This window comes from Muntiacus reevesi, chromosome 20, assembly GCF_963930625.1.
Source record: "Muntiacus reevesi chromosome 20, mMunRee1.1, whole genome shotgun sequence".
Classification (NCBI taxonomy): domain Eukaryota; kingdom Metazoa; phylum Chordata; class Mammalia; order Artiodactyla; family Cervidae; genus Muntiacus; species Muntiacus reevesi.
Window position 1 is genome coordinate 25589446 of NC_089268.1, and position 21404 is coordinate 25610849.

General features: G+C 43.1%; 1 protein-coding gene across 11 annotated transcripts in view; it reads right to left on the bottom strand.

Annotated features, from left to right (window-relative positions):
* Window positions 1-21404, bottom strand: part of PKHD1 (PKHD1 ciliary IPT domain containing fibrocystin/polyductin) — a 432300-nt gene that overhangs the window by 378716 nt on the left and 32180 nt on the right. For all 11 annotated transcript variants that reach the window (XR_010660007.1, XM_065912087.1, XM_065912089.1 and 8 more), the window contains exons 15-27: window positions 19930-20044; window positions 18662-18940; window positions 18104-18193; window positions 17920-18010; window positions 16822-16964; window positions 15211-15335; window positions 14279-14454; window positions 11431-11569; window positions 9074-9201; window positions 6338-6522; window positions 5317-5439; window positions 4085-4190; window positions 1605-1877 (exon numbers count right to left, since the gene is read on the bottom strand). Coding sequence is in view for 10 of the 11 variants with exons in the window: in XM_065912087.1 (XP_065768159.1) it covers window positions 1605-1877; window positions 4085-4190; window positions 5317-5439; window positions 6338-6522; window positions 9074-9201; window positions 11431-11569; window positions 14279-14454; window positions 15211-15335; window positions 16822-16964; window positions 17920-18010; window positions 18104-18193; window positions 18662-18940; window positions 19930-20044 (1973 nt within the window). In the remaining variant the exon portion in view is untranslated. The remainder of the gene's footprint in view (window positions 1-1604; window positions 1878-4084; window positions 4191-5316; window positions 5440-6337; window positions 6523-9073; window positions 9202-11430; window positions 11570-14278; window positions 14455-15210; window positions 15336-16821; window positions 16965-17919; window positions 18011-18103; window positions 18194-18661; window positions 18941-19929; window positions 20045-21404) is intronic.

Here is a 21404-nt window from a genome sequence, read left to right on the forward strand (position 1 = left end):
CTGATGGACAGGAAGCCCATTTCTCGTGGATGAGCAATGACTCTGGTCTGCCACCTCTCCAGAAAGGGATATAGGAGAGGCAATAAAGCTAACAAACAGAGACACATGAGAGTGGGGAGATGGCACATGTGTCAGGGTGAGAAAGGAAACTTTCAGTATCATGTGACTGAATGGAATATTACCCTGAAGTTAAACATATAAACATGCCCTGAAGATTCAGGGCACAACCACAATAGACTTCTAAGTTAAAGAATAACACTGAAGAAGAGCCAACATACCATAGCAACATAAAAGATACAATATCTGGAAACAATCTTGACAAGAACAATTCAAGAATGTGAAGAAAAGAAAAAAGCTTTGAAATGCTGCTGATGAATCTAACAGATGGGTTAAAACTTAAATAAGAAAACTAAAGTACATGTACAGAAAGTGAACATCATAAGGTGGCATATCTTTCTGCGTTAAACTAAAGCATCAGTGCAATTATGATAAAAATACAAAAAAGATTTTTAATTTAAACAAGCTGATCTTAAAATTCAATGAAAAATAAATAACGATAGTCAGAAAACAAAATTCCAAAAATAAAAGTAAAGGGATCTTTGGCTGGACATTGAAAATATCTTATAAAACAGCTCTATCTGGAGAGATCAGGATGGCAGGGTAGAAGGATACACAAACATCAAAGATACACCTACATGTGGAGCAGAGCTCACTGCTAACAACCTGAAGGCTGACAGAAAGGCTCTTCTACAACCAAGGCTGTAAGAAAGACCTACACTGAGTCGGGTGGGAAAGGAGGAGAAGTAATCAAGTCAAGATCCTCACAGGGGACACAGAAGAATAGGGAATGTCACAGGCTTGGAGACCCTTCCAGGGTACTGAGGGGTTCAAGCCACATACTGGGTACCCCAGCCCTAGATTCAACACCAGAAAGATGAGTTCTGAATGGTGTCCCCCTCAAAATTCATAGGCTGAAGTCCTAGCCACTTGCACTTTTCATCAGGAAGCCCTGAGCAGGTCACTCTCTCTTAGAACCACTATTTTTTTTTATTAATTAATTTATTTATTTTACTTTACAACATTGTATTGGTTCTGCCATTCTATTATCTCATCTGAAAAATGAGGATGATAATTCCATCTTTCAGGCAACCATTAGCAATCAGGGTGTACAACTAACTGCCTAAAAGAGGTGCTGAGTAAATGATACCAGGCCCATCCTCATCATTATAAGGAAACTAAGTCCCACAGAGTATATGAAATATCTAAGGTCACCCTTCTGATTTTGGCAGGTTGAAAACACAGGCACATGTCCCAAATCCCTACCTACTGTCATTTCCACTCAATCAGATTGTTCCAGTGACTTAATTATTGACCCTGTGATGCCTAACACCATCAACCAAACTATGATATTTTATGTGGCAAGTGACTTCCATTTAAGGGCTCAAATGTCCATTACTCATTAGAAGAAATGCTGATGGCAGAAAACAAAAAGCTGTGAACCACAGTGGATATGGAATTTATTACATGGCAGGACTAGATTCCTGCAGGTTGGCAAGAATGAAGGTCTCAGAGTGTCAGATGCAATGCAGGTGCCCCCAGATTACCAATGTCTGCAGCTCGGGAAGGCTCCACAGAGTCCAGTCTGGGTTCCACATTTAGGAAGAGGCCTCCTCCACTGGCATTGATGGCAAGACCAGAGGGTCTCACCAACATCGAGATCCGATGCAGTCCAACAGGCAGCAGGCTTGTCTGACACACCACATTTGTTTGGTTTGAGAAAATTACTTTGCAACTCGTTTTGTTCACTGTAACCTGCAGGGCCTCGTAGTCACCAGAGAAACTAGTTCCGGTAATATAAACCAGTAGGTAAATGTCATCTTAAAAGAAGAAAGAAATCATCTCTCAGCAATATCACTCCATTTATGAGAACTCTGTCAAATATCCATTCCCTCTCACCTTCCTCTCTCAAAATTCAAGGAACTGAATGCTGACTCATATATTGGAACCTGTGTTTATTTTAATAGCCTAGAACCCTCCGCTTAAATTGTAGACCAGTCACTAACCAGTTTAAAGAATGGAGAAAAACTAAAGAATATTTTGAAACAAGGGACAAAGAATATACATGCTAAGTCATTAAAAATTTACCATTTCAAATCATGACCATTTCACTTAGATTAGCTAGAAATCGCCCCTTTGTTGTGCCACTCAGCATTCACCCCATGAGCTGATGTACCTCCTGTTCAGCCATCACCAGGGACATACCCTCCAACAAATCACTCTGATCTTAAAGTTCACATACAGAAATAGTAACCACCCCCCCACCCCGCATACACACACACAAAAGAAATAAACCTACATTTCACCAAAGGGGAAAGGTTGTGGGAGGGATAAATTAGGAATTTGGGAGTAACACTTACATACTACTATACATAAAATGGATAACCACCAAGGACCTGCTGCATAGTACAGGGAACTATATTCAATATTTTGTAATATCTACAAGGGAAAAGAATCTGAAAAAGAATACATATGTGTAAACATGGATACCTGTTTTTTGAATGTTGGCTTAAAACTCAACATTCAAGAAACTAAGATCATAGCATCCGGTCCCACCACTTCATGGCAAACAGATGGGGAAACAATGGAAACAGTGACAGACTTTATGTTCTTGGGCTCCAAAATCACTGCAGATGGTGACTGCAGCCTTGAAATTAAAAGACGCTTACTCCTTGGAAGAAAAGCTATGACAAACCTAGACAGCACATTAAAAGGCAGAGATATCACTTTGCCAACAAAGGTCTGTCTAGTCAAAGTTATGGTTTTTCCAATAGTCATGTGCGGATGTGAGAGCTGGACCATAAAGAAAGCTAAAGAACTGATGCTTTTGCACTGTGGTGTTGGAGAAGACCCTTGAGAGTCCCTTGGACTGCAAGGAGATCAAACCAGTTAATCCTAAAGGAACTCAATACTGAATATTCATTGGAAGGACTGATGCTGAAGCTGAAGTTCCAATACTGTGGCCACCTGATGTGAAGAACCAACTCATTGGAAAAAGACCCTGATACTGGGAAAGGCTGAAGGCAGGAGGAGAAGGGGACAACAGAATACGAGATGGTTGGAAGATATCACTGACTCAATGGATATGAGTTTGAGCAAACTCCATGAGATGGTAAAGGACAGAGAAGCCTGGTGTTCTGCAGTCCATAGGGTCACAAAGAGTCAGACACAACTGAGCAACTGGACAACAACAAATATACACATATATATGGGGCTTCCCAGGTGGCTCAGTGGTAAAGAATCCACCTGCCAATGCAGGAGACACGGACTTGATCCCTGGGTTGGGAAGATCACATGGAAAAGGGCTTCCCTAGTGACTCAGAGAGTAAAGAATTCACCTGCAATGTGGGATACCTGGGTTTGATCCCTGGGTTGGGAAGATCCCCTGGAGCAAAACATGGCAACCCACTGCAGTATTCTTGCCTGGAGAAACTCCATGGACAGAGGAGCCTGGTGGGCTATAGTCCATGGACTTGCAAAGAGTCGGACACAACTGAGCAACTAAGCATACACGTAGGAAATAGCAACCCACTCTAGTATTCTTGCCTGAAGAAGTCCATGGACCGAGGAGCCTGACAGGCTAAAGTTCATGGGGTCACAAAGAGTCAGACATGACTGAGGGACTGAGCACACAAGCATACACACATACACATGTATGTATACACATAGTTTTATAGGTATATGTGGCTTCCCTGGTGGCTCAGACTGTAAAGTGTGTGCCCGCAATGCAGGAGATACAGGTTCAGTCCCTGGGTCTGAAAGATCCCCTGGAGAAGGAAATGGCAACCCACTCCAGTATTCTTGCCTGGAGAATCACATGGACGGAGGAGCCTGATGGTCTTCAGTCCATGAGGTCACAAAGAGTCAGACACAACTGAGCGACTTCACTTTCACTTTATAGGTCTATATACTTATAAAACTCAATCGCTGAGCTGAACACCTGAAACTAACATTACATCGCAAATCAACTACACTGCGATCAAAAAATAAAGCTGATGCCCAGTTCAATGTCCAGGACACGCCATACCGAGGGCATACCACACAGAGTGGACCTGGGGAGTTGACCCGTCAAGGTACTGGAAGGCACAGGAACCTGAGCAGTAAGCTGGTATGTCATTCACTCGCACAACCACCTGGAAAAAGGCAAAAGCATTAAAGGCAGATGTACACATTTCATGTGCTCAAGGGTATTCACAAAGGACTTGTGACGTGTGCCCAAACTGATGTGTGTTATGCCCAAAATCATATGTGCCATGATTCACCTATTCTCTATTTTTCCCTTCTATTTTCCAATAATAGACCCTCAGTTGTAAAGCATGACTCAACATGTTAGGCTATTTCTAAATGATGGTTAATATGCAGAAATCTAATATTTTTACAATTAGATAGGCTCAGTCTGGAGTAAATTCCCTCTCTGTCAGATAGAAGTAAATTCAAACTGTGCAAGAACTTTTTATCACCTTATATTTTTTAACTTGAGACCTACTGCCTGTGAAAAGCCCTGTCTTTGTTGGTAGATGCCAAAGATGTAGACACCTCTGTTCCATCATTGCTACAAGGATGTATTAACTGAAGATTAGAGTGGATTTGGACATTTGGGTTGGGGTCTTTTTTGTCCTAGAATGTGAAGTCCCTTAGAATAAACTATGTATCTTTCCCTCTCACTGGGACTGAGGTTAATCTAATAGAACTCTACAACACTTGTAAATGAAAGTGGTGAAAAAGATAAGACTCTCAATCTTTACCTATAAAATAAGGATTAAAAACGCACTACATTTATGATAGTGCTTGCTTATGGAGGGAAGGGATCATACATCGAATGTTAACAACTGTTAATTCTTGTTTGGGTACCCAGGTATTGATTATATTATTCTTATAGATTTTGCATTTTAAAACTGTCTCAATTGAAAGCACATGACTTATAAGAGGGGAAAGTGCAAAAGACATTTTAAAGAGAAAAGGAGTTGACTCAGCCCATTTACTTTCCAAGGACCCTGTGAGCAGGTATAAAAAGTATGTAGCTAGAGAGATGGGTACCATAAGAGCATCAGTAGTTATAACTGGATGTTGTGTTTACAAAGCACTTGTATTTTCAGAGTACTCTCCATACCCTGTGAAAGTAGAAAGAGCACAGCCACGGCTGTCTCTGTTTTACAAATTAGAAAACTGACCATTGGGATTGGCCCACATCACAAATAAGGAGGGGCTGCAGTAGACTTGAAACCAGTACTTCACTTTGGGGGGCCCATCTGCTCTCACCTGAGTGTATTGGTTGGCAGTGGCCAACATGTCTCCAAATATGGGTCCGAGGAAGACTCCACCATCATACACCACACGTGTGGTCACAGCAGGGTTCACTCCGGTGAGGTTTTCATTAGATACCTAAGATGGTCACATTTCTGGTGAATCCTGCCATGGAACAGAAGTCTAATCTTTCTTGAAACAAATGACCAAGGGTGTTTTCACATTCATTTACAATAATCAGATAGCTAGAAAGCGAAAATAGAGTGACATGGGCTTGAAATCCAGAAGCCTAACAGTAAGTAGTGGTGAATGAAAGCCCCAGTAGACTAGAAGAATATTTATTTACAAGTAGAGTTACCAAAAAATGAATACTAAGCTGATCTCTCAAGTCTTGCAAGAGATTTTGTTCCCATGTGCTTTCCTATTTTACAAGTTTACAATCCAAAATACTAAAATAAAATGTCAGGAAACAAGTGCCATGAGATGACTTCCATCCTTCCTCCATCTCCACCCAAGGATTTTGTTTGAAAACCAGATGACCCACAATGCCAAATAACAAGAATAAAATTTCATCTCAGATTTCACTTCATAAAACCAAATGCTAGATGATCATTAGATTATTTTTTAAAACCCTAAATATGCAAGAGCATCTGGTTTTGTCATTATCCAAAGACAGCAAATCCTTTCCTAAACTTCCTTCTGCTCTGCCATCTGCCTCCATTATAATCTAAGTCAATCACATCTGCTTAAATTATCCAATAACAGATGTAAAATTATTGTATGGTGGACACTGACCAACAATTTCTTTACCTACATCAAGTTAGAAAAGGCAACGTTATGTTTAAATTGCCTTATCAGGAATATGAGATATAAAACATACCTTGAAAACTTTCAGAAAGATCATTGAGCTCCTTTACTAGAGAATTTCAACAAAGTTCACAAATCATGACAGTTTTCATTCATATAATTCGATTTTTTTTCACAAAATTGTTCCAGAGCACCAAATCCATAAAGTCAAAAGGGATACCATACATACCCTGATGAAGTTGGGCAAGTCCCCAACCTGGCTGGACCAGGAGAGGGTCCACACATGTTCATAGCATGACTTTAGATCCTCCTTCACAGTGAAGTCACTGACATTGAGGTACTTGGATGTGAAGTCATCAGCGCTGGTTTGTAAGAGCTTTTGGAGGTGACTGGCTGAGATGTGCACAGGGACACCTGTGGGAGAAGGTCATGATACCGAAAATGTTCTTATTTTAGTCGCTAAGTTGTGTCCAACTCTTTCGCAACCCCATGGACTGTAGCCCGTCAGGCCACTCTTTCCATGGAATTTCCCAAGCAAGAATACTGGAGTGGGTTGCCATTTCCTTCAACAGGAGATCTTCCCAACACAGGGATCAAACCCCCATGTCCTGCATTGGCAGGCGGATTCTTTACTGCTGAGCTATCAGGGAAGCGTGATATAGAAAATACAGGAAAGTAATTACTCCACCTTGTAGCATCTCATCTCGTCATCAAGACAGCATAATACAGGTTAAAATGACTTCACATATGCAAAGACCCTCAGGTTCAAGACGTGGCTTCAAGAGAACCCTCAGGCCAGTTATGCAATTTCTAAGGCAAACATTAAGTAGGTGCTCACTTTTTATATCATGATCCCTTTAATCAGCATCATATCTCTCAAGCAGAGAACACAATCACATCAGACAAAACTATCTCAACTGTCAACTCAAAATGTGAGTTCCAAACACTGGTAATTCCTGAAAGTCTAATTAAATACTGAGTTTTTCCTGGAAAAAAAATTTAGCTGGCCCTGTGAATAAGGCAAAGTTGGCCACCTTCCACAAGGAATGGGGAAGGCATAAAGCAGCTGACACCTATAAAAACAGAGCCAACGAAGCTGAGGAATATTGGCATTGAACTTCAGTTTCTCTACTAGAATTTTCTTTAAGCCCAACCACCTGCTTCCCCATCACACATCCATGCAGAGAAATAACTGCACCCTGAGCTGAAGCCTTGCTTGTGTTTGAACACTATTTCATGCTTTACCTGAAGTTTCCATTTCATTAGCCACCCCCAGCAACCCTTTGAGGCGGGTCATCTGGATAAACTAATGCCTCCTTAAGAAATGAAGAAAATGAAACCCAATGTGATTCAGCAGCTCACCAACCAAGTGAGAGGGGTTTTGATTAAAAACCCAGATTGACCAACTCAAGAGATTTCCTCTTGAATCCCACACTACCCTGGAGCATTAATGAAATATCACTGCATTTCCAAAATGCAAACAAAACTCATCTTTTTAAAAAAGATTTTCCTATATGAATACATCATTTGAGGGCCATTTCAAATGGCCAGGTGAAGGCTGGCTTATCCCCCCAGTTGTTTTGCAGGCAGTGTTGTGAAGAGCATCAGTTACAGAACATGATGGCAGAAAAAAAAAAAAACATCTCTCAATAGGTATTCTGCAGTTCTCTCATTGTGAGAAGGGAAACAGCACAGTAATGAGCTTCACAGTGGCAGAACTCTAGGGCACTTACTCACCCACTTATCAGATTCCAATAGCCTCAGGATCATCTATTTTTCCTAAGATGTCCTATTAGAGGAAAAACTCCATTCTTCCAGCCAAGGATGGACTTCTTTGCAAGTCCAGCATCTTTCTTCTTGGGAGGGTAGAAGATTTTTGGACCACTTGCCAACTTTTGAACAACCACGCTTGCATTCTCCTGAGCCCCCAACTTCCCTATGTTTTTACCAAATAAATAATATAATCACTTGTAACCCTGTCCTTGATAAGATGTATATACATTGATAGTTGAAGATTTAGAAACATTTCTATCTTCATTGCAGTTGAAAGCTCTTTCTACATTTAATATAGTTTCTCAGTTCAGTTCAGCCACTCAGTCATGTCTGACTCTTTGTGACCTCATGGTTATGGTCTCTAAAATGCTCCATATCATGTGGGGTCACTTTGGAGTTTAATTTAGAAAGGCAGTGGCTACCATGGATCATGGTCTATGAAATTCTAGAGAAGAAAACTGAACTCTTTGAGAAACAAACACTCAAGTTCATATCAGGACCCTGCTCCAGCTATTTGTATGAGCTTCGGGCAAGCCTGAGTAGAGTGAGCTGAATGGTGGCCCTCAAAAAGATAACGTTCTAATTCCTGGAAACTGTGGATGTTACATCATAGAGCAAAGGATGTGATTAAGGATCTTGAGAAGAGGGAATTATCCAGGATTATCCAGGTGGGCCATAAATGCAATCCTCTTTATCTTTATAACAGAGAGATAGAGGGAGTTTGGAGATGGCAGAGGAAGAGACCATGTGACCAGGAGGCAGGGTTTGGAATGATGCACCTGAACCAAGGGATGCCAACAGCCACCAGAAGCTCAAAGATGCAGAAAACAGATCCTCCCCTAGACCTTAGGAGGAACTGTGGCCCTGCCAACAACTTGATTTTGGACTTCGACCTCCAGAACTCTAAGAGAATACATTTCAGTCATTTTAAGCCACCAAGCTTGTATAATTTGTTATGACAGCCGTAAGAAACTGACCCGCTCAGTTTCCTCATCTGTAAAATGGAAAGACTGGGATCATATTGACAAGGATATCCCAGATCTTTAATTTTAGGAAAGTCATTCTCAGACACTGGAAAATTAACAAATTATGGCAACTTTAAGACTGTCACCCTGTCAGCAGGATGTTGTTTGCCTGGGGATGCCATTGAAAGCTTCAGTGAGAAATGCTGCACCCGCTATGGCCCCTTTACCAGGAATCGCTGTGTTAGAAAGTTGGATGCGAAAGTGTCCTCCCAAAGGTGGACTTGTCCTCTGCAGTCTCTGTGTTGCCACCTGGACCAGCCCGGATCCTTCCTCTGCTCCTTCGGTAGGCACAGCGCTGCAACATGTCAGAAGCAAAGCATTAACCACAAGGCCCCTCCAGCAGCTGCTCCAGACAGAGCACAGCTCCATCTCAAGGACCACACAGTCTCCCGTGTTTCCAGACCACGAGCACAAGCTCCCAAATAACCCCTCTCCCATCACAGCAGAGAAGATGAAAGGCAAATATGAGGGGTCTCTAAGGGTGTTCCACCCTCCCCCTCTACTGATCCTGGGAGAACACAGAGGCAGAGTGAAGAGTGATGAGTGTAGCCTCCACTGCTCTGGTCCTGACGCAGAGTGGAAGGAGAAACCTGTGTTCTCTAACTGTGTCTTCACAGTCAGAGGAAAGCTTGCCCTGGTCCACAGATCCTCTGTGCTCAGCAACCCCGGCAGAAACAGGCCACTCCATCTAGCAGGGTCCCTATCCAGCACCTGTGTGCACACTGCGTACCTAATCCTGCTTCCAGTACAATAAGTGGGTCAAATAAATCATGACATACCATGCAGCAGAATACTATTCAGCCATTAAAAAGCATGCTTAATGAAATGGGGAAATATTCCATTTATACCAGTAGGTGGAAAGGGCATGCTGCAAATACAGTGTCTTATCTGTTGTACCAACTTGAGGTTTAAAAAATAAATATATATAATTAATTAGTGTCAGTCACTTAGTCATGTCCGACTCTTTGTGACTTTATGGACAGTGGCCCGCCAGACTCTTCTGTCCTTGGAATTCTCCAGGCAAGAATACTGGAGTATGTTGCCATTCCCTTCTCCAGGTGATCTTCCCAACCCAGGGATCAAACCTGGGTCTCCTGCATTGCAGGTGGATTCTTTATCATCTGAGCCACCAAATATATATATAAATATTTGTATATACATATATACAATGCATATATATGTATTTTGTGTATATATGTATATGTGTGTGTGTGTATAAAAACTGCCTGGGAGAAAAGAGTATTTTAGAACATGGATTCAACATGTTAAAAGAAAATACCTCTGAACAGAGGGATTATGAGTGATTTGTACCTTTTCTATGTGCTTTTCTGTACTTTCCAGACTTTCAACAATGAACATGTATGATTTTGATCAGTGACATTACTTAAGTACTACGTACTGATGTGCATACTCACAACCACACAGAAACAGTCAGACTGATGCTATCTGGCTGGGGGCCATTCAGTGTTGTCCTGACTTTCTCAGGCTGAAGGCTTCCAGAAGGAGATAAGGAGCCTGAGGAAACTCGGAAGGGAAGGTTGTGGGGACCCCTCTAAGTGTGGACCGAGATTATCTCCATCATTTCAGAGTTAATAACTTTGGCATTTGGAGCACAGGATCACAGGGGGCTCATCTGACATTTCCCCCTCCAACACTGAGAGCCTTTCCCTCCTTTATTCTAATGATGATTTTTGGTCTTTTCTACTCAGAGGACCATGAAACATTGTCAAGAAATGTGTCAAGAAATAGATTCAAGCTTTCTGTGCCTACTTTTCTTACACCATCCCAAAGACAGTGTAAGTAATGAGAACTCATTTCAGAACGTGTTAGATACAGGGGGAGAAATTTTAAAGACAAGGCATCTCAATCTTTCCCATTCTACGGGATTTTAGTGAACATTTAAAAGGACAAATTACAGCATGCATGTGTTCCAGGAGCTTGGAGGAGCCTGATTCTTAGTTACTGCTTTGTAAACTATGGCCAGAAAGGTTTGTTTATTGACGAATCAACGTTTATGTGGCCCTAGTGCCATCTGGTGGTGAGCTTTCAGAACTGGCTGGTTTTGTTCCTTTGACTATGAATTGTGCTTCCTTTTGCCTCAAAGAATTACAGTAAGATTAATATATTAATCTTCTTAATGGAATGGGAGAAGAGGAGCAAGAAGAAAACAGTGTTAATGTGAACCTCTGAAAAGCATAAAAAGACATCAACTTGTAAACTAATTAACTAGGAACTAGCCCCCAGATCAACAGAATCAGCATTGCCTTGGAACGCATTAGAAATGCAAATTATCAGGCCCTGCCACCAAGCCTACTGAATTAGGATGGTGTGGTTAGGGCACAGCAATTTGTGTTTTAACACAACCTTCAGGTAAGTCTGATGCAGCATTCTTAACATTGAGAACTATTGCTTTAAGCAGCAAGGCAGGTAAATTTTCCTGATGGATAAAAAGTCTCACCTCTGTGACTCCTAAGGCCAGTTAGCAATTTTAAGGAGGGACAGGTAACCAAAGATGGTTCCCTACCTTGCAGTGATGAGCGGGAGCTCCAGGCCACACCCTGCCAACCAGGAGGTCACTTTGTAGACGGGAGGTGATCCCACCACCGAGAGCAGTTCCAGCAGATTGCCGCCAGGGCGAGCTATACCAGTGTCCGCCTGAGAAACTGGAGACCAAGGAGCCAAACATGAAGTAAATCAAGATGGAAGACCTGCTGGGTGGACGGTCCCTGCTGGAGGGTCTGAGTCACTCATATCTCAGCACACCATGAAGGCAGAGATTCCCACCTACCTGCTGCCATGAGGAAAAAAGGAAGAGGGAGGAATTCAGTTGCCAAAGGAAAATGCAAGGTCATGGTATAAGGAGACGATGACTAATTCCACAGCAAACTTCAGTAAGCCGCAAGCCAGCCAAGCATCATTCCCTGTGCCGTTGGAGGTCCCCCCACCGCCACACACACATGCAAACACACAGCTCATCGGTAGCAGTGTGCACTGCTCCCCTCTTCCTCCTTTCCTTCTCCAAGTCCTGGCAGCTCCAGCAATGCAGGATGATCCCCCTCAGGAACACTGAACACACAGGCAGATCCTGGAGATGTCTGAGTTTTATCCACGGCATGGTGTCAACATGTGTGCAGACACAGTGCAAGTATTTAAGACAGACTGTTTTGCAAATCCTGATTTTCCACTTCTAATGGGTGACCATTTGGCTAATCTCCATAGCCTCTGTAAGACTCTTTTCTCATTGATAAAGTGGGACTCATGATAGACATCGGTCTGCATGGTAGGGAGAGTTTACTGAGATGGCAGGTTTAGAGGGCCAGCTTGATATCCTCTTTCCCTTCTACTAGGCACCATGTAAATGCAGTTTCTTTCCCAAGTCTGTGCAATTGAGACAGCAAACAATTTAAAAGCAGCATCCTTGCAGGCCCAATGCTGAGCACACCACCAGGCACAGAGCCAGTGCTCAGTAAAAGTTCATTTGTCCAACTGAGTAGGGGGTCATTAAAACTGGCTCTGGTGTCAATGATCTCTAGGTTTCAATTTCCCCCACATCCCCGACTATTTGAGGCAAGACACTCAGTACCCTCTTAGCTTTGGTTTCTTAATCTATAGAGTGGGGATCATAGGGCCATCTTAGGGGTTCTGAGAATTAAATGAGAAGTATTTTGCAGCTACCACTAAATAAAAAGAAATTTCATAGAGGACAGTAGGTGGGAGAATATAATCAAATATTAAGCTGATCAGATAAATGTCAGGCAATTAAATATGAATATGGAGCCCAAGTGTGTAGTTTATGTTACTATTAAATAATCCTCACAGAAAAATTGTTTCCAGCAGGATGACTGAACCAAGTGAGAAGCAGGTTGTTATACGCAAGCCACCTCCTGTCTTTCTTATCTCTGCCCTCTGCCTCCCTGCTCCCCTCCCCACCTCACCCCTACATGGCTCCAGATGCTGGAGCATTTGGGTCATAGAGGTGATGGCCATGAGAAAGAGTGGGGATCCTGGGCATTGAGGGTTTGGAGAGGAGGAAGGGAAATGATACCTATTATCTAGTCCTGAGTTTCCCAGCCAGTGGGTTCAAGTGTATGAAATATTCCCATCAGCCCTCTGGGAATCTGTGCAGCATTTGGGATCACCAAAGGCCCCAGCCAGTTGTCTTGGGCACCAAGGAATTCAGACAGTTATCCCAGCACACTATTTGAATATTATTTGCTGTGTGTCAGAACATGGAATTTGAAGTCAGCGATGCCAAATGCCCCCAAGACACTCAAATCACTGAAACAGGTAAGGGGTAGAATTATGAAGAGCATCAAAAGCGATGCAATTTCAGGGCTTGAAAGAGAGTTCTCTTACCCCTCACCCCCAAGTTCCCTGCCCCCTAGCTCTGCAACTTTCAGGTAAAAGATTAAAAGTTGCACAACTTGAAAATCAGAACACAAATGACCATTACATCCTTTTCTCCTTTAAGAGAGAAAGAGAAGCTACGAGAAGCAGGAAAGTCAAGGCCCAGAGTCACAAGGGATTTGATGGAATAGGGAGAGTGAACAAGCTGGAAGCCTAGAGGCCCTGGGAGCAAACCACACCATCCCTCTGGCCTTCTGTCCCTGGAGTGTGTGTCACCCGTGGCCTGAGGAGAATCCTTGGTGAGCACCTTGCCCTTAAGACAAACAGAGCCAGGTGAGATCAAGGGACTTTGTGCAGAGAGGGGCCAGGCCTGGGCTCTGAGTGATGTGTGGGAGCAATCAGATGGGCAGAAAGACAAAGCTATTCTCATGAGGATGTTATGACCCTCTGACTCACACCAAGTTGGCCCTAACGGTTGTAAAATCAGACCTGTGGCCCATTTCAGGGCCAAAGATGTTGTGTTCCTCACAGCACCTTTTATGACAGATATTAACAGATGGAGGTAGGGAGAAATCCTGCTGACCTGACAATAGTAATGATAATAGTAGTAATAATTGATTATATTTACTGAGTACCTACTACAGTCAGGACCCATGATGAGTGCTTTATATTACACTTCAGTTAATCTTCATAGTAATCCCATGGGGTAGAAGCCTCATTATGCCCATTTTATAGATGAGAAAACCAAGGCCTCTCAGTCAGAAAGTGGTAAAATTGGGATAATATGACAGGCACCCAAAGCAACGGCAAACACTGGGGTAAATAACAGAGAACAGAATGAACTTGTTAGAGGGATATAAAAGCCAAAGACACACAATCACAACTTCATCTTCTCCCTGAGATTGAGGCAGAAAGATAGAGAATCATCTGTTCTCTCTCCATTAAAAGAGAAGCAGCCCCTCCAGAAAAGCCTGAGGACCCTATCTGATGGATAGTTCATAGAGGAGAGTAGATCTGATAATCACCTGTTAGGTTTGTGTCTGCAATAATAATCTCATCCACATAGAACATGCCCATCTCTGGAGACAGAGGGAGGAGGTCAATCTGATGAACCAACACTGGGGAATTTGCAGGAGGCAGCTGGAGATGCGAAGAGTGATGCACACATGTCTTCCAGAGGTCGGTACAGGTGAACTGCCAGCTGAACACAAGCACAAAGCAGAAACGGGCCTCCTGTGAGCACCACAGTCCTCTCTCCTGAGAGCCCCAGTTCCTCAACCGGGGCTGAAGACCATGCAGCTGGGAGATCCACACAGTCCTGGTTGCCATGGTACCAGCATCCCACCCAAAATGGGCTCAACTTGGCTGGGACACAACACCAGTGAGTCACATTTAAGTCCGCCATCCATTCATAACAATGTCAGCAGTACTTTCAAATTACGATACACTTGAGTGTCTTAAGCAGATCACATGTTAGGCTCTAACCACAGAGATGATTAGTGGTCTCTAAAACCTAAAATTCATTTAGGTTTAAAACCACTTACAAAACCCTGGAGAGATGTGGAAAGTGTGCTGAATCAAGGGATCAAAATGCCTGAATCATATTCCAGCATCTTTGCTCACTCGCTGAATGAATTTCAGTGAATCACACATTCTCTGGGCCCTGATTTTTCTCATCTGTAATGTCAAGGAATGTTCCATAAAATCTCTTCCAAATATGATGGTCTTTGACTCTATCCCTATGAGAAATGTCACACTCCTTATATATGTAACGACTAACTGCTCTTAAATCAAACTTCTTTGCCAAATAAAACATGTTCAGAACCGAAATTATTGTCCGACGCCCCACTATCAGACACTATCTCCCATGAGTCACTGTCCCCAGGATAGTTAGCCATACCATCTAGCAGAATTCCCACCATACCTGCCCGCAGACAAGCTACCTGTGGGTACCTACCTAGGACTGGTCCCCAGGAGACTCCAGTCACACGTGATGTTCTTAACAGGGTTTTGAAGGCCGACTGTGAAGGACACAGTCATCTTCAGGGTCGTATTCTCATGGCTTCTGTACGCAAGGCACAACTAGAGACACGAAACAAGTGCTTCAGCTCTGTCACTAAGAAGCAGCTGCTCAAGCAATGTTTATTGAGGACAATCCACTCCCTAGAACTAAGCTAGAGACAGCCAGACCACTCCTGCCCTCCTAGACCTTACCTTAGTTTAGAGCAAATTGCTATTTATCCAACAGAGAGCTATTCAATGCCTAGCACTGTGTGTGGCTGTGAGGACTTTTTATCTCAATTAGAGATCTCAATTAGAAATCCCTTGTTGTGACCCAGATACCTGTGCAACCTCAAGCAAGGCACTGAACCTCTCTGAGCCTCACTCCTTAACCTGAACTCGCCGGCAACCTTGGCTTCTAACTCGAGTTAAGTAAAATTGTGTGGCGGGATTTTTCAACTGTGACACTATTGACTTTTAGGACTGGGACTTTTCTGTGAGTCCTTTTCTTACACTGTGCATTGCAGAATGTGTACCAACTTTCCTAGAATCTACCCACTGGATGGCACTAACACTTCCCCAGTTGTGATGACCAAAAATCCCTCTAGCATGGGCTAAATCCCCACCACCACCTGCTGGGTGCCTGTGCTGTAGAAGAAAGGCTGAAAGTTGGGTGTTGCCCTTTCCTGAACCATTTAGTCCCAGCTTCCACTCTTTTTTGACTCAGAAAGGACTTGAAACCACTGCCATGAGCTCAGTCATCCCAGGAAGGTTCACCCTGGTTCCCAAAGAGCAGAGCTACTGATGCAAAGGATATGAGGTATGGGAGGAATGTGTCAGTCCATCCATCAATAATAACAATAACTATAATAAATAATAACTAGCTTTAAACAAGTCCTAGCCACTGCCCAAGCACTTTACTGGATTACCTCATATACTCTGCCCCAATAGCTTGAGAGGCAGACCCTATTATTACCCATTTCTCAGATGAGTAAACTAAGATAAAACACAGAGGGCATGCAGGGTATAGAGTCAGAGTTCAAAACCAGAGAGTCTGAGTGGAGAGTCTGCTCTCATACCTGGAGATCAAAGAAAACACTGAAGCATATGGAAACTTCCATGTTGTCATTGTTGTTGTTTTGTCACTAATTCAACTCCAACTCTTTGCAACTCCATGGACTGTAGCCCTCCAGGCTCCTCTGTCCATGGGATTCTCCAGGCAAGAATACTGGAGTGGGCTTCCATTTCCTCCTCCAAGGGATCTTCCCAACCCAGGGATCAAATCCACGTCTCCTGCATTGGCAGGTGGATTCTTTACCACTGAGCCACCTGGAAAGCCCAGAAGCTTCCATAGGTCTCAGTTATTAGAAAGGCATTTCCATGCAGCAACTAGCTTATAGGACTCAAGGTGTCCATTCACATCCAAAACCTAGCACCTCAGCCTGAAACATCTTGTGGGTCATGGTAACCACTCCCTTGTGCTTCTGTTTCTCCAGTGTCCACCCCAGAGAAAAATTCCAACCCCTCCCTACCCACCTGGCCTGCAAACACAAGGGCTGCTACTTACATGTGTGTACTGATCTAGCCGGTAGACTTTCTGAGCAGTTGGAGGTGTCAGGACAAGGTGTCGAGGCTGATGGAGACTGAACCTCCCACAGAAGGGCTCTGTCCCACTGGTGAGGTGCCCATCAGAGCTGGAACCTTCTAGCCCTGGATGAAGTTCAGATAAAACAGGAAGACAGGAGTAATTGTCAAACAGAGCTCCACAACATGTCTGCAGTGAATAGGTTATGGGTTCTCCATGACATTGGCTTCTCAGTCCTTGGGCGAGCTGAGCAGGGCTCAGGGTGGCCAGCACCCTCCAGCTCAAAGGCTCCACCTATGAAAAATGCATTGTGTCTGCTCCAGAGCATTAAAAATCTATTATCATTTTCAATGTGTACCACAACAAAAAAAATACTGAGAAGCAAAGAGATAAGGCATGTTGACTGCAACTTAGCTCACCTTATGATTTTTAAAACATATCCTCACATTTTCAGAATACATTAGACTACTGTCTTCGGCTTCCCAAGTGGTAAAGAACCCATCTGCCAATGCGACTCGGTTCAATAGGTTGGTCAGAAAGATTCCCCTGGCATAGGAAACTGAAACCCACTCCAGTATTCTTGGCTGGAGAATCCCACAGACAGAGGAGCCTGGCAGGCTTCAGTTCATAGGGTCGCAAAGAGTCAGACACAACTGACATGAGTTACCATGCACAGCACAGACTACTGTATTATGTAATAATTCCTTTGAGATGTGATTTGAGTTAAACAAGACTTGCACTGTTCTGTTATGTCTCGCCTGTATCGGTTGCTGTTTCCCACCTGTGGCATGAGATGCAGCTCCTGAGCCCAAGTCACCAGCATCCTTTGTTTCTAACTCTCTGCTCCCCTGACAGTATGGAAGGGATGTCCTTTCTTTCTCTGATTCCCACACCAAGCAGCTCCCTCCCAAACATTCAGCCTTTCTCTGAAACACTGTGTCCAAATCCAGTTTCCAATGGAATGAACAGAGTCGCCTTGGAGATGAAATGAAGATTGTTCCGCTTTTACATTAAAAAAAGAGAGAGAGAGAAGATAAGGGTGAAGAAGACAGTCAGAATTTGTCAAACCAGGGACTGTACCTTGTTCAAATCCCAGCCAGAGTAAGATGTTTGCTGAAAGGGGTTCCAGTTTGCATTTGACTGCAAGTAACTCCTCAATGGCTGTTTGAATCTGTTAATAAGAAAAATGACCAGGAGCTCATGCCATGGACGTAAAGACTACCTCTAGTTCCCCCACCTCTCCTTATGTGAATAAAATGCCCACCTGATGGGCTGTGGCATTTGCAGGGATTGGCTGACTAGAAATGTTGTCCCAGGTAAGGAAGAAGTTCCCTGTGCCAGACACAGTCAGCATCTAAAAAGTCAAGAGTGACAGGATTAAAGAATATGTGCTCATTGAGCCAAAAAGATAACCTAGCAACATAAGACAAACTTCCCTGACTTGCTATAGACAGTATACCAGGAAATAGGACCTAAATGGGTCAAAAAGCTATGAAATCATGCATATATACACTCACAGGCATGCGAACATGGGTGTGAGTGTTAGCAGGTACTTATTTCCTCTCTGAGGAATATGTTTCCAAAAGAAGATTTACCAGGACTTCTGTACCTAAAATTAAGTCCATGAATCAGAGCATCACAACAGTAAAACTCCTTTTAAATAAAAAAGTCCTCTCAACCATACTGGATGAATGTCCAATCTCTTTTGCAGGAGAGTTATCATTACAGTTCAAGTCTCCTGGCTCTCAGCCAGCCAGGACTAAATTCCTTGCAGAGTTCAGCCCCTGAACCTAACCCCACGGGACAGAAAACACAGGCAGACCTGGATTTCCGGAAGTCTCTGGGCCCAAGCTCGGATCTGATGCTTCTCCCGGAGGTATGTGCTGACCACGTCAGGATTCAGCCAGGTGTTGTGGATCTGGACACCAATTCTCACCCCGCTGCTGGGGGCTCTCCCCTGATGCTCTGCTTCCAGGTAATACCTGGCTCCGCCGAGCAGCTCCAGCTTGGGGGTCTTCTGTTGCTGGGTCTCGTCACTCCCATTCTGCTCCCAGGAGTCAAACCAGTCGGCAGTGCCCACCCTGATAGAGGCCACTTTCACCTGCACCCCAGTAAACACATCAGGACCGATACTGTGAAATTTCTGGGCCTCTCTTTCTCAAACAAAAAGCAACTAGACATCTACTAACAAGGGACTTGGGGGCTGTTCTGCCTTTTCCAACAAGTAAGCCTGAACCTTCTAGGACCATGCTATGCATGCCTCTCCAGTCATCTTTTTCTCTCTCTTTCTCTCTCTCTGTCTAGATAACATAGTATTCAAATGAGATGGATGGGCCATGTTTAAACCTGGAAGAGCCAACCTGAAACCCTAACTTCACATGATGCTGTGGGTAAAGTCATATGATACCCTTTAAGAAACCTAAATGACTTGACCACATCAAAATCTATGATGCTTCTCCAGCCAACTAGCAAGGCAATTTCATGGGAGCATATTCATCATTTGAGAGAAAAGACTATGTTTCTTTGACAATGGCATTAAGTAATTTTTGGCTGTTTGCTAAAACACTTTTTTATCCTTCAAAACTGGTCAGAAAATTCCTGCATAAAACTAGCTATATCCATACCCAGAATCAGTGGTAAAAACAAATTTTGAGTCTGATAAATCTGGATTTGAATTCTTAATATGCCTCTTATCACCCCAGTGGCCCTGCATTGGTCATACAATCCTTCTAGGACTCATTGTCCGTATCTGGAAAATGGAGATAAAGAGACATAGCTCACAAGATGCTATGAAGTTTAGAAACAAGGTATATAACAGCTGTAGCATAACGACCAGCAAGCTCTGTTTCAAAAATTAAAATCATGTAGATTATATCTCAACTTTTAAAAAAGAAAAATTTCTAATTTTAAAAAACCCATACATGCACATGCATGCACCAAAAAAACATTAAAGTCTCTGGTTGCTTAATGGCATGTTACAACTATCAATAGAATATATGAGAGCCTTCGTTTTGACTTATTGTTTTTTTGTTTTTTTTTCTAGGAGTGAGGGACTGGGGACAAGAAGAAAAACAAGAAGGTGGTGAATACCTTGGTCCTCAGGTCCTCCAACCAACTGAAATACAGAGAAGCCTGGTTGTCAGCCTGGATCCAGAAAGTGTAATTATTTGTCTCTGGGGCCACAAAGAACCCACTGAGCCGTGCTCTGGAAAGCAGAGGAACACAGAGAAAGAAGTGAGGGCAACCAAGCCCACTATTACTGACCTAACAACAGTGCCCTTAGATTTTGTTTGTCTTTATGTTAGTGAGGAGGAAACACTCGACTCTGGTGCCTGTGACTGGCCAGAATTCTCTGGATGCATCTCTTCCTGTGATGCCTGCCTGGCTTAGTATCTCAGCCCATCACTTTGAACTGTCATGACTCCCCAGGCAGTTTGCATCATCTTTGGGAAAGTTGTAGCCACAGCATAGGGTCACCTGGTGGCTTAGCTGAGATCACTTACCAAACATGGCCAGTACAGGGTCTGGCACATGGTAAGCATTCAATCAATAGTAAATATCATTCTCATTATTAGAAATAGAGATCCTCAATCAGAGTTTTCTCTGATTTGATCTAGATATGAAGAATACAGAGAATATTTTCTGAGAATAGTTTTGAAAATAACTAAAGTTCCATCATTATCATATTAATAAATATTCCCATTTTTATTTTAAATTTTTGAATTTTACAGAAATGAATGCCAGAAAGAATAGAAAGAGTTGCTGCCTGGTTTGTGACTCCTTGAAATGGCAGAGAGAAAGCTACTGGTCATACCAGATAATCAAAATGTTCTTTTATCTATTGAGGTGGGACTCTCCTTGACGCCCCCATACACACTGAATATAGCTGAAAGATTTTCTTTTGAACAATATTTACGGTCCTCAGAAACTATGACAAAGGCACAGTACTAGGTGCCGCCAAACACACACACACACACACACACACACACACAATTTATTGCCACTTTAAAACCATATATACCAGTGGTTAGATATCTAATTAGTAAAACTTCCAAGACAATAGAAACTTCACTCTGTTCAGATTCCCTTCCTGACTTGGTTCCTTCCATTTCTGAAATTCAATGAATAGAGAACAAAGACTTCCTTTTCACAACTGAATTAACCTTTAAAATGGCCAAGAGACTTCCCTAGTGGTCCAGTGGTTAAGACTCTGCCCTTTCACTGCAGGGGACACGGATTCGGTCCCTGGTTGAGGAACTAAGAACCCACAGGCTATGCAGCACAACCAAAAGAAATCAGTAGATTAGTCAAACCCTTGAAAGAGGTTACAGATTGACTAGAATTCACCCATCTGCAAATGCAGGAGACGTAAAAGACACAGGTTCGATCTCTGGGTGGGAAATATCCCCTGGAAGGGGACATGGCAACTCACTCCAGTATTCTTGCCTGGAGAAAGAATCCCATGGACAGAGGAGCCTGACAGGCTACAGTCCATAGGGTCGCAAAGAGTTGGACACGACTGAGGTGACTTAGCACAGAAATCAGACGCAGGAGTCATAACCAAC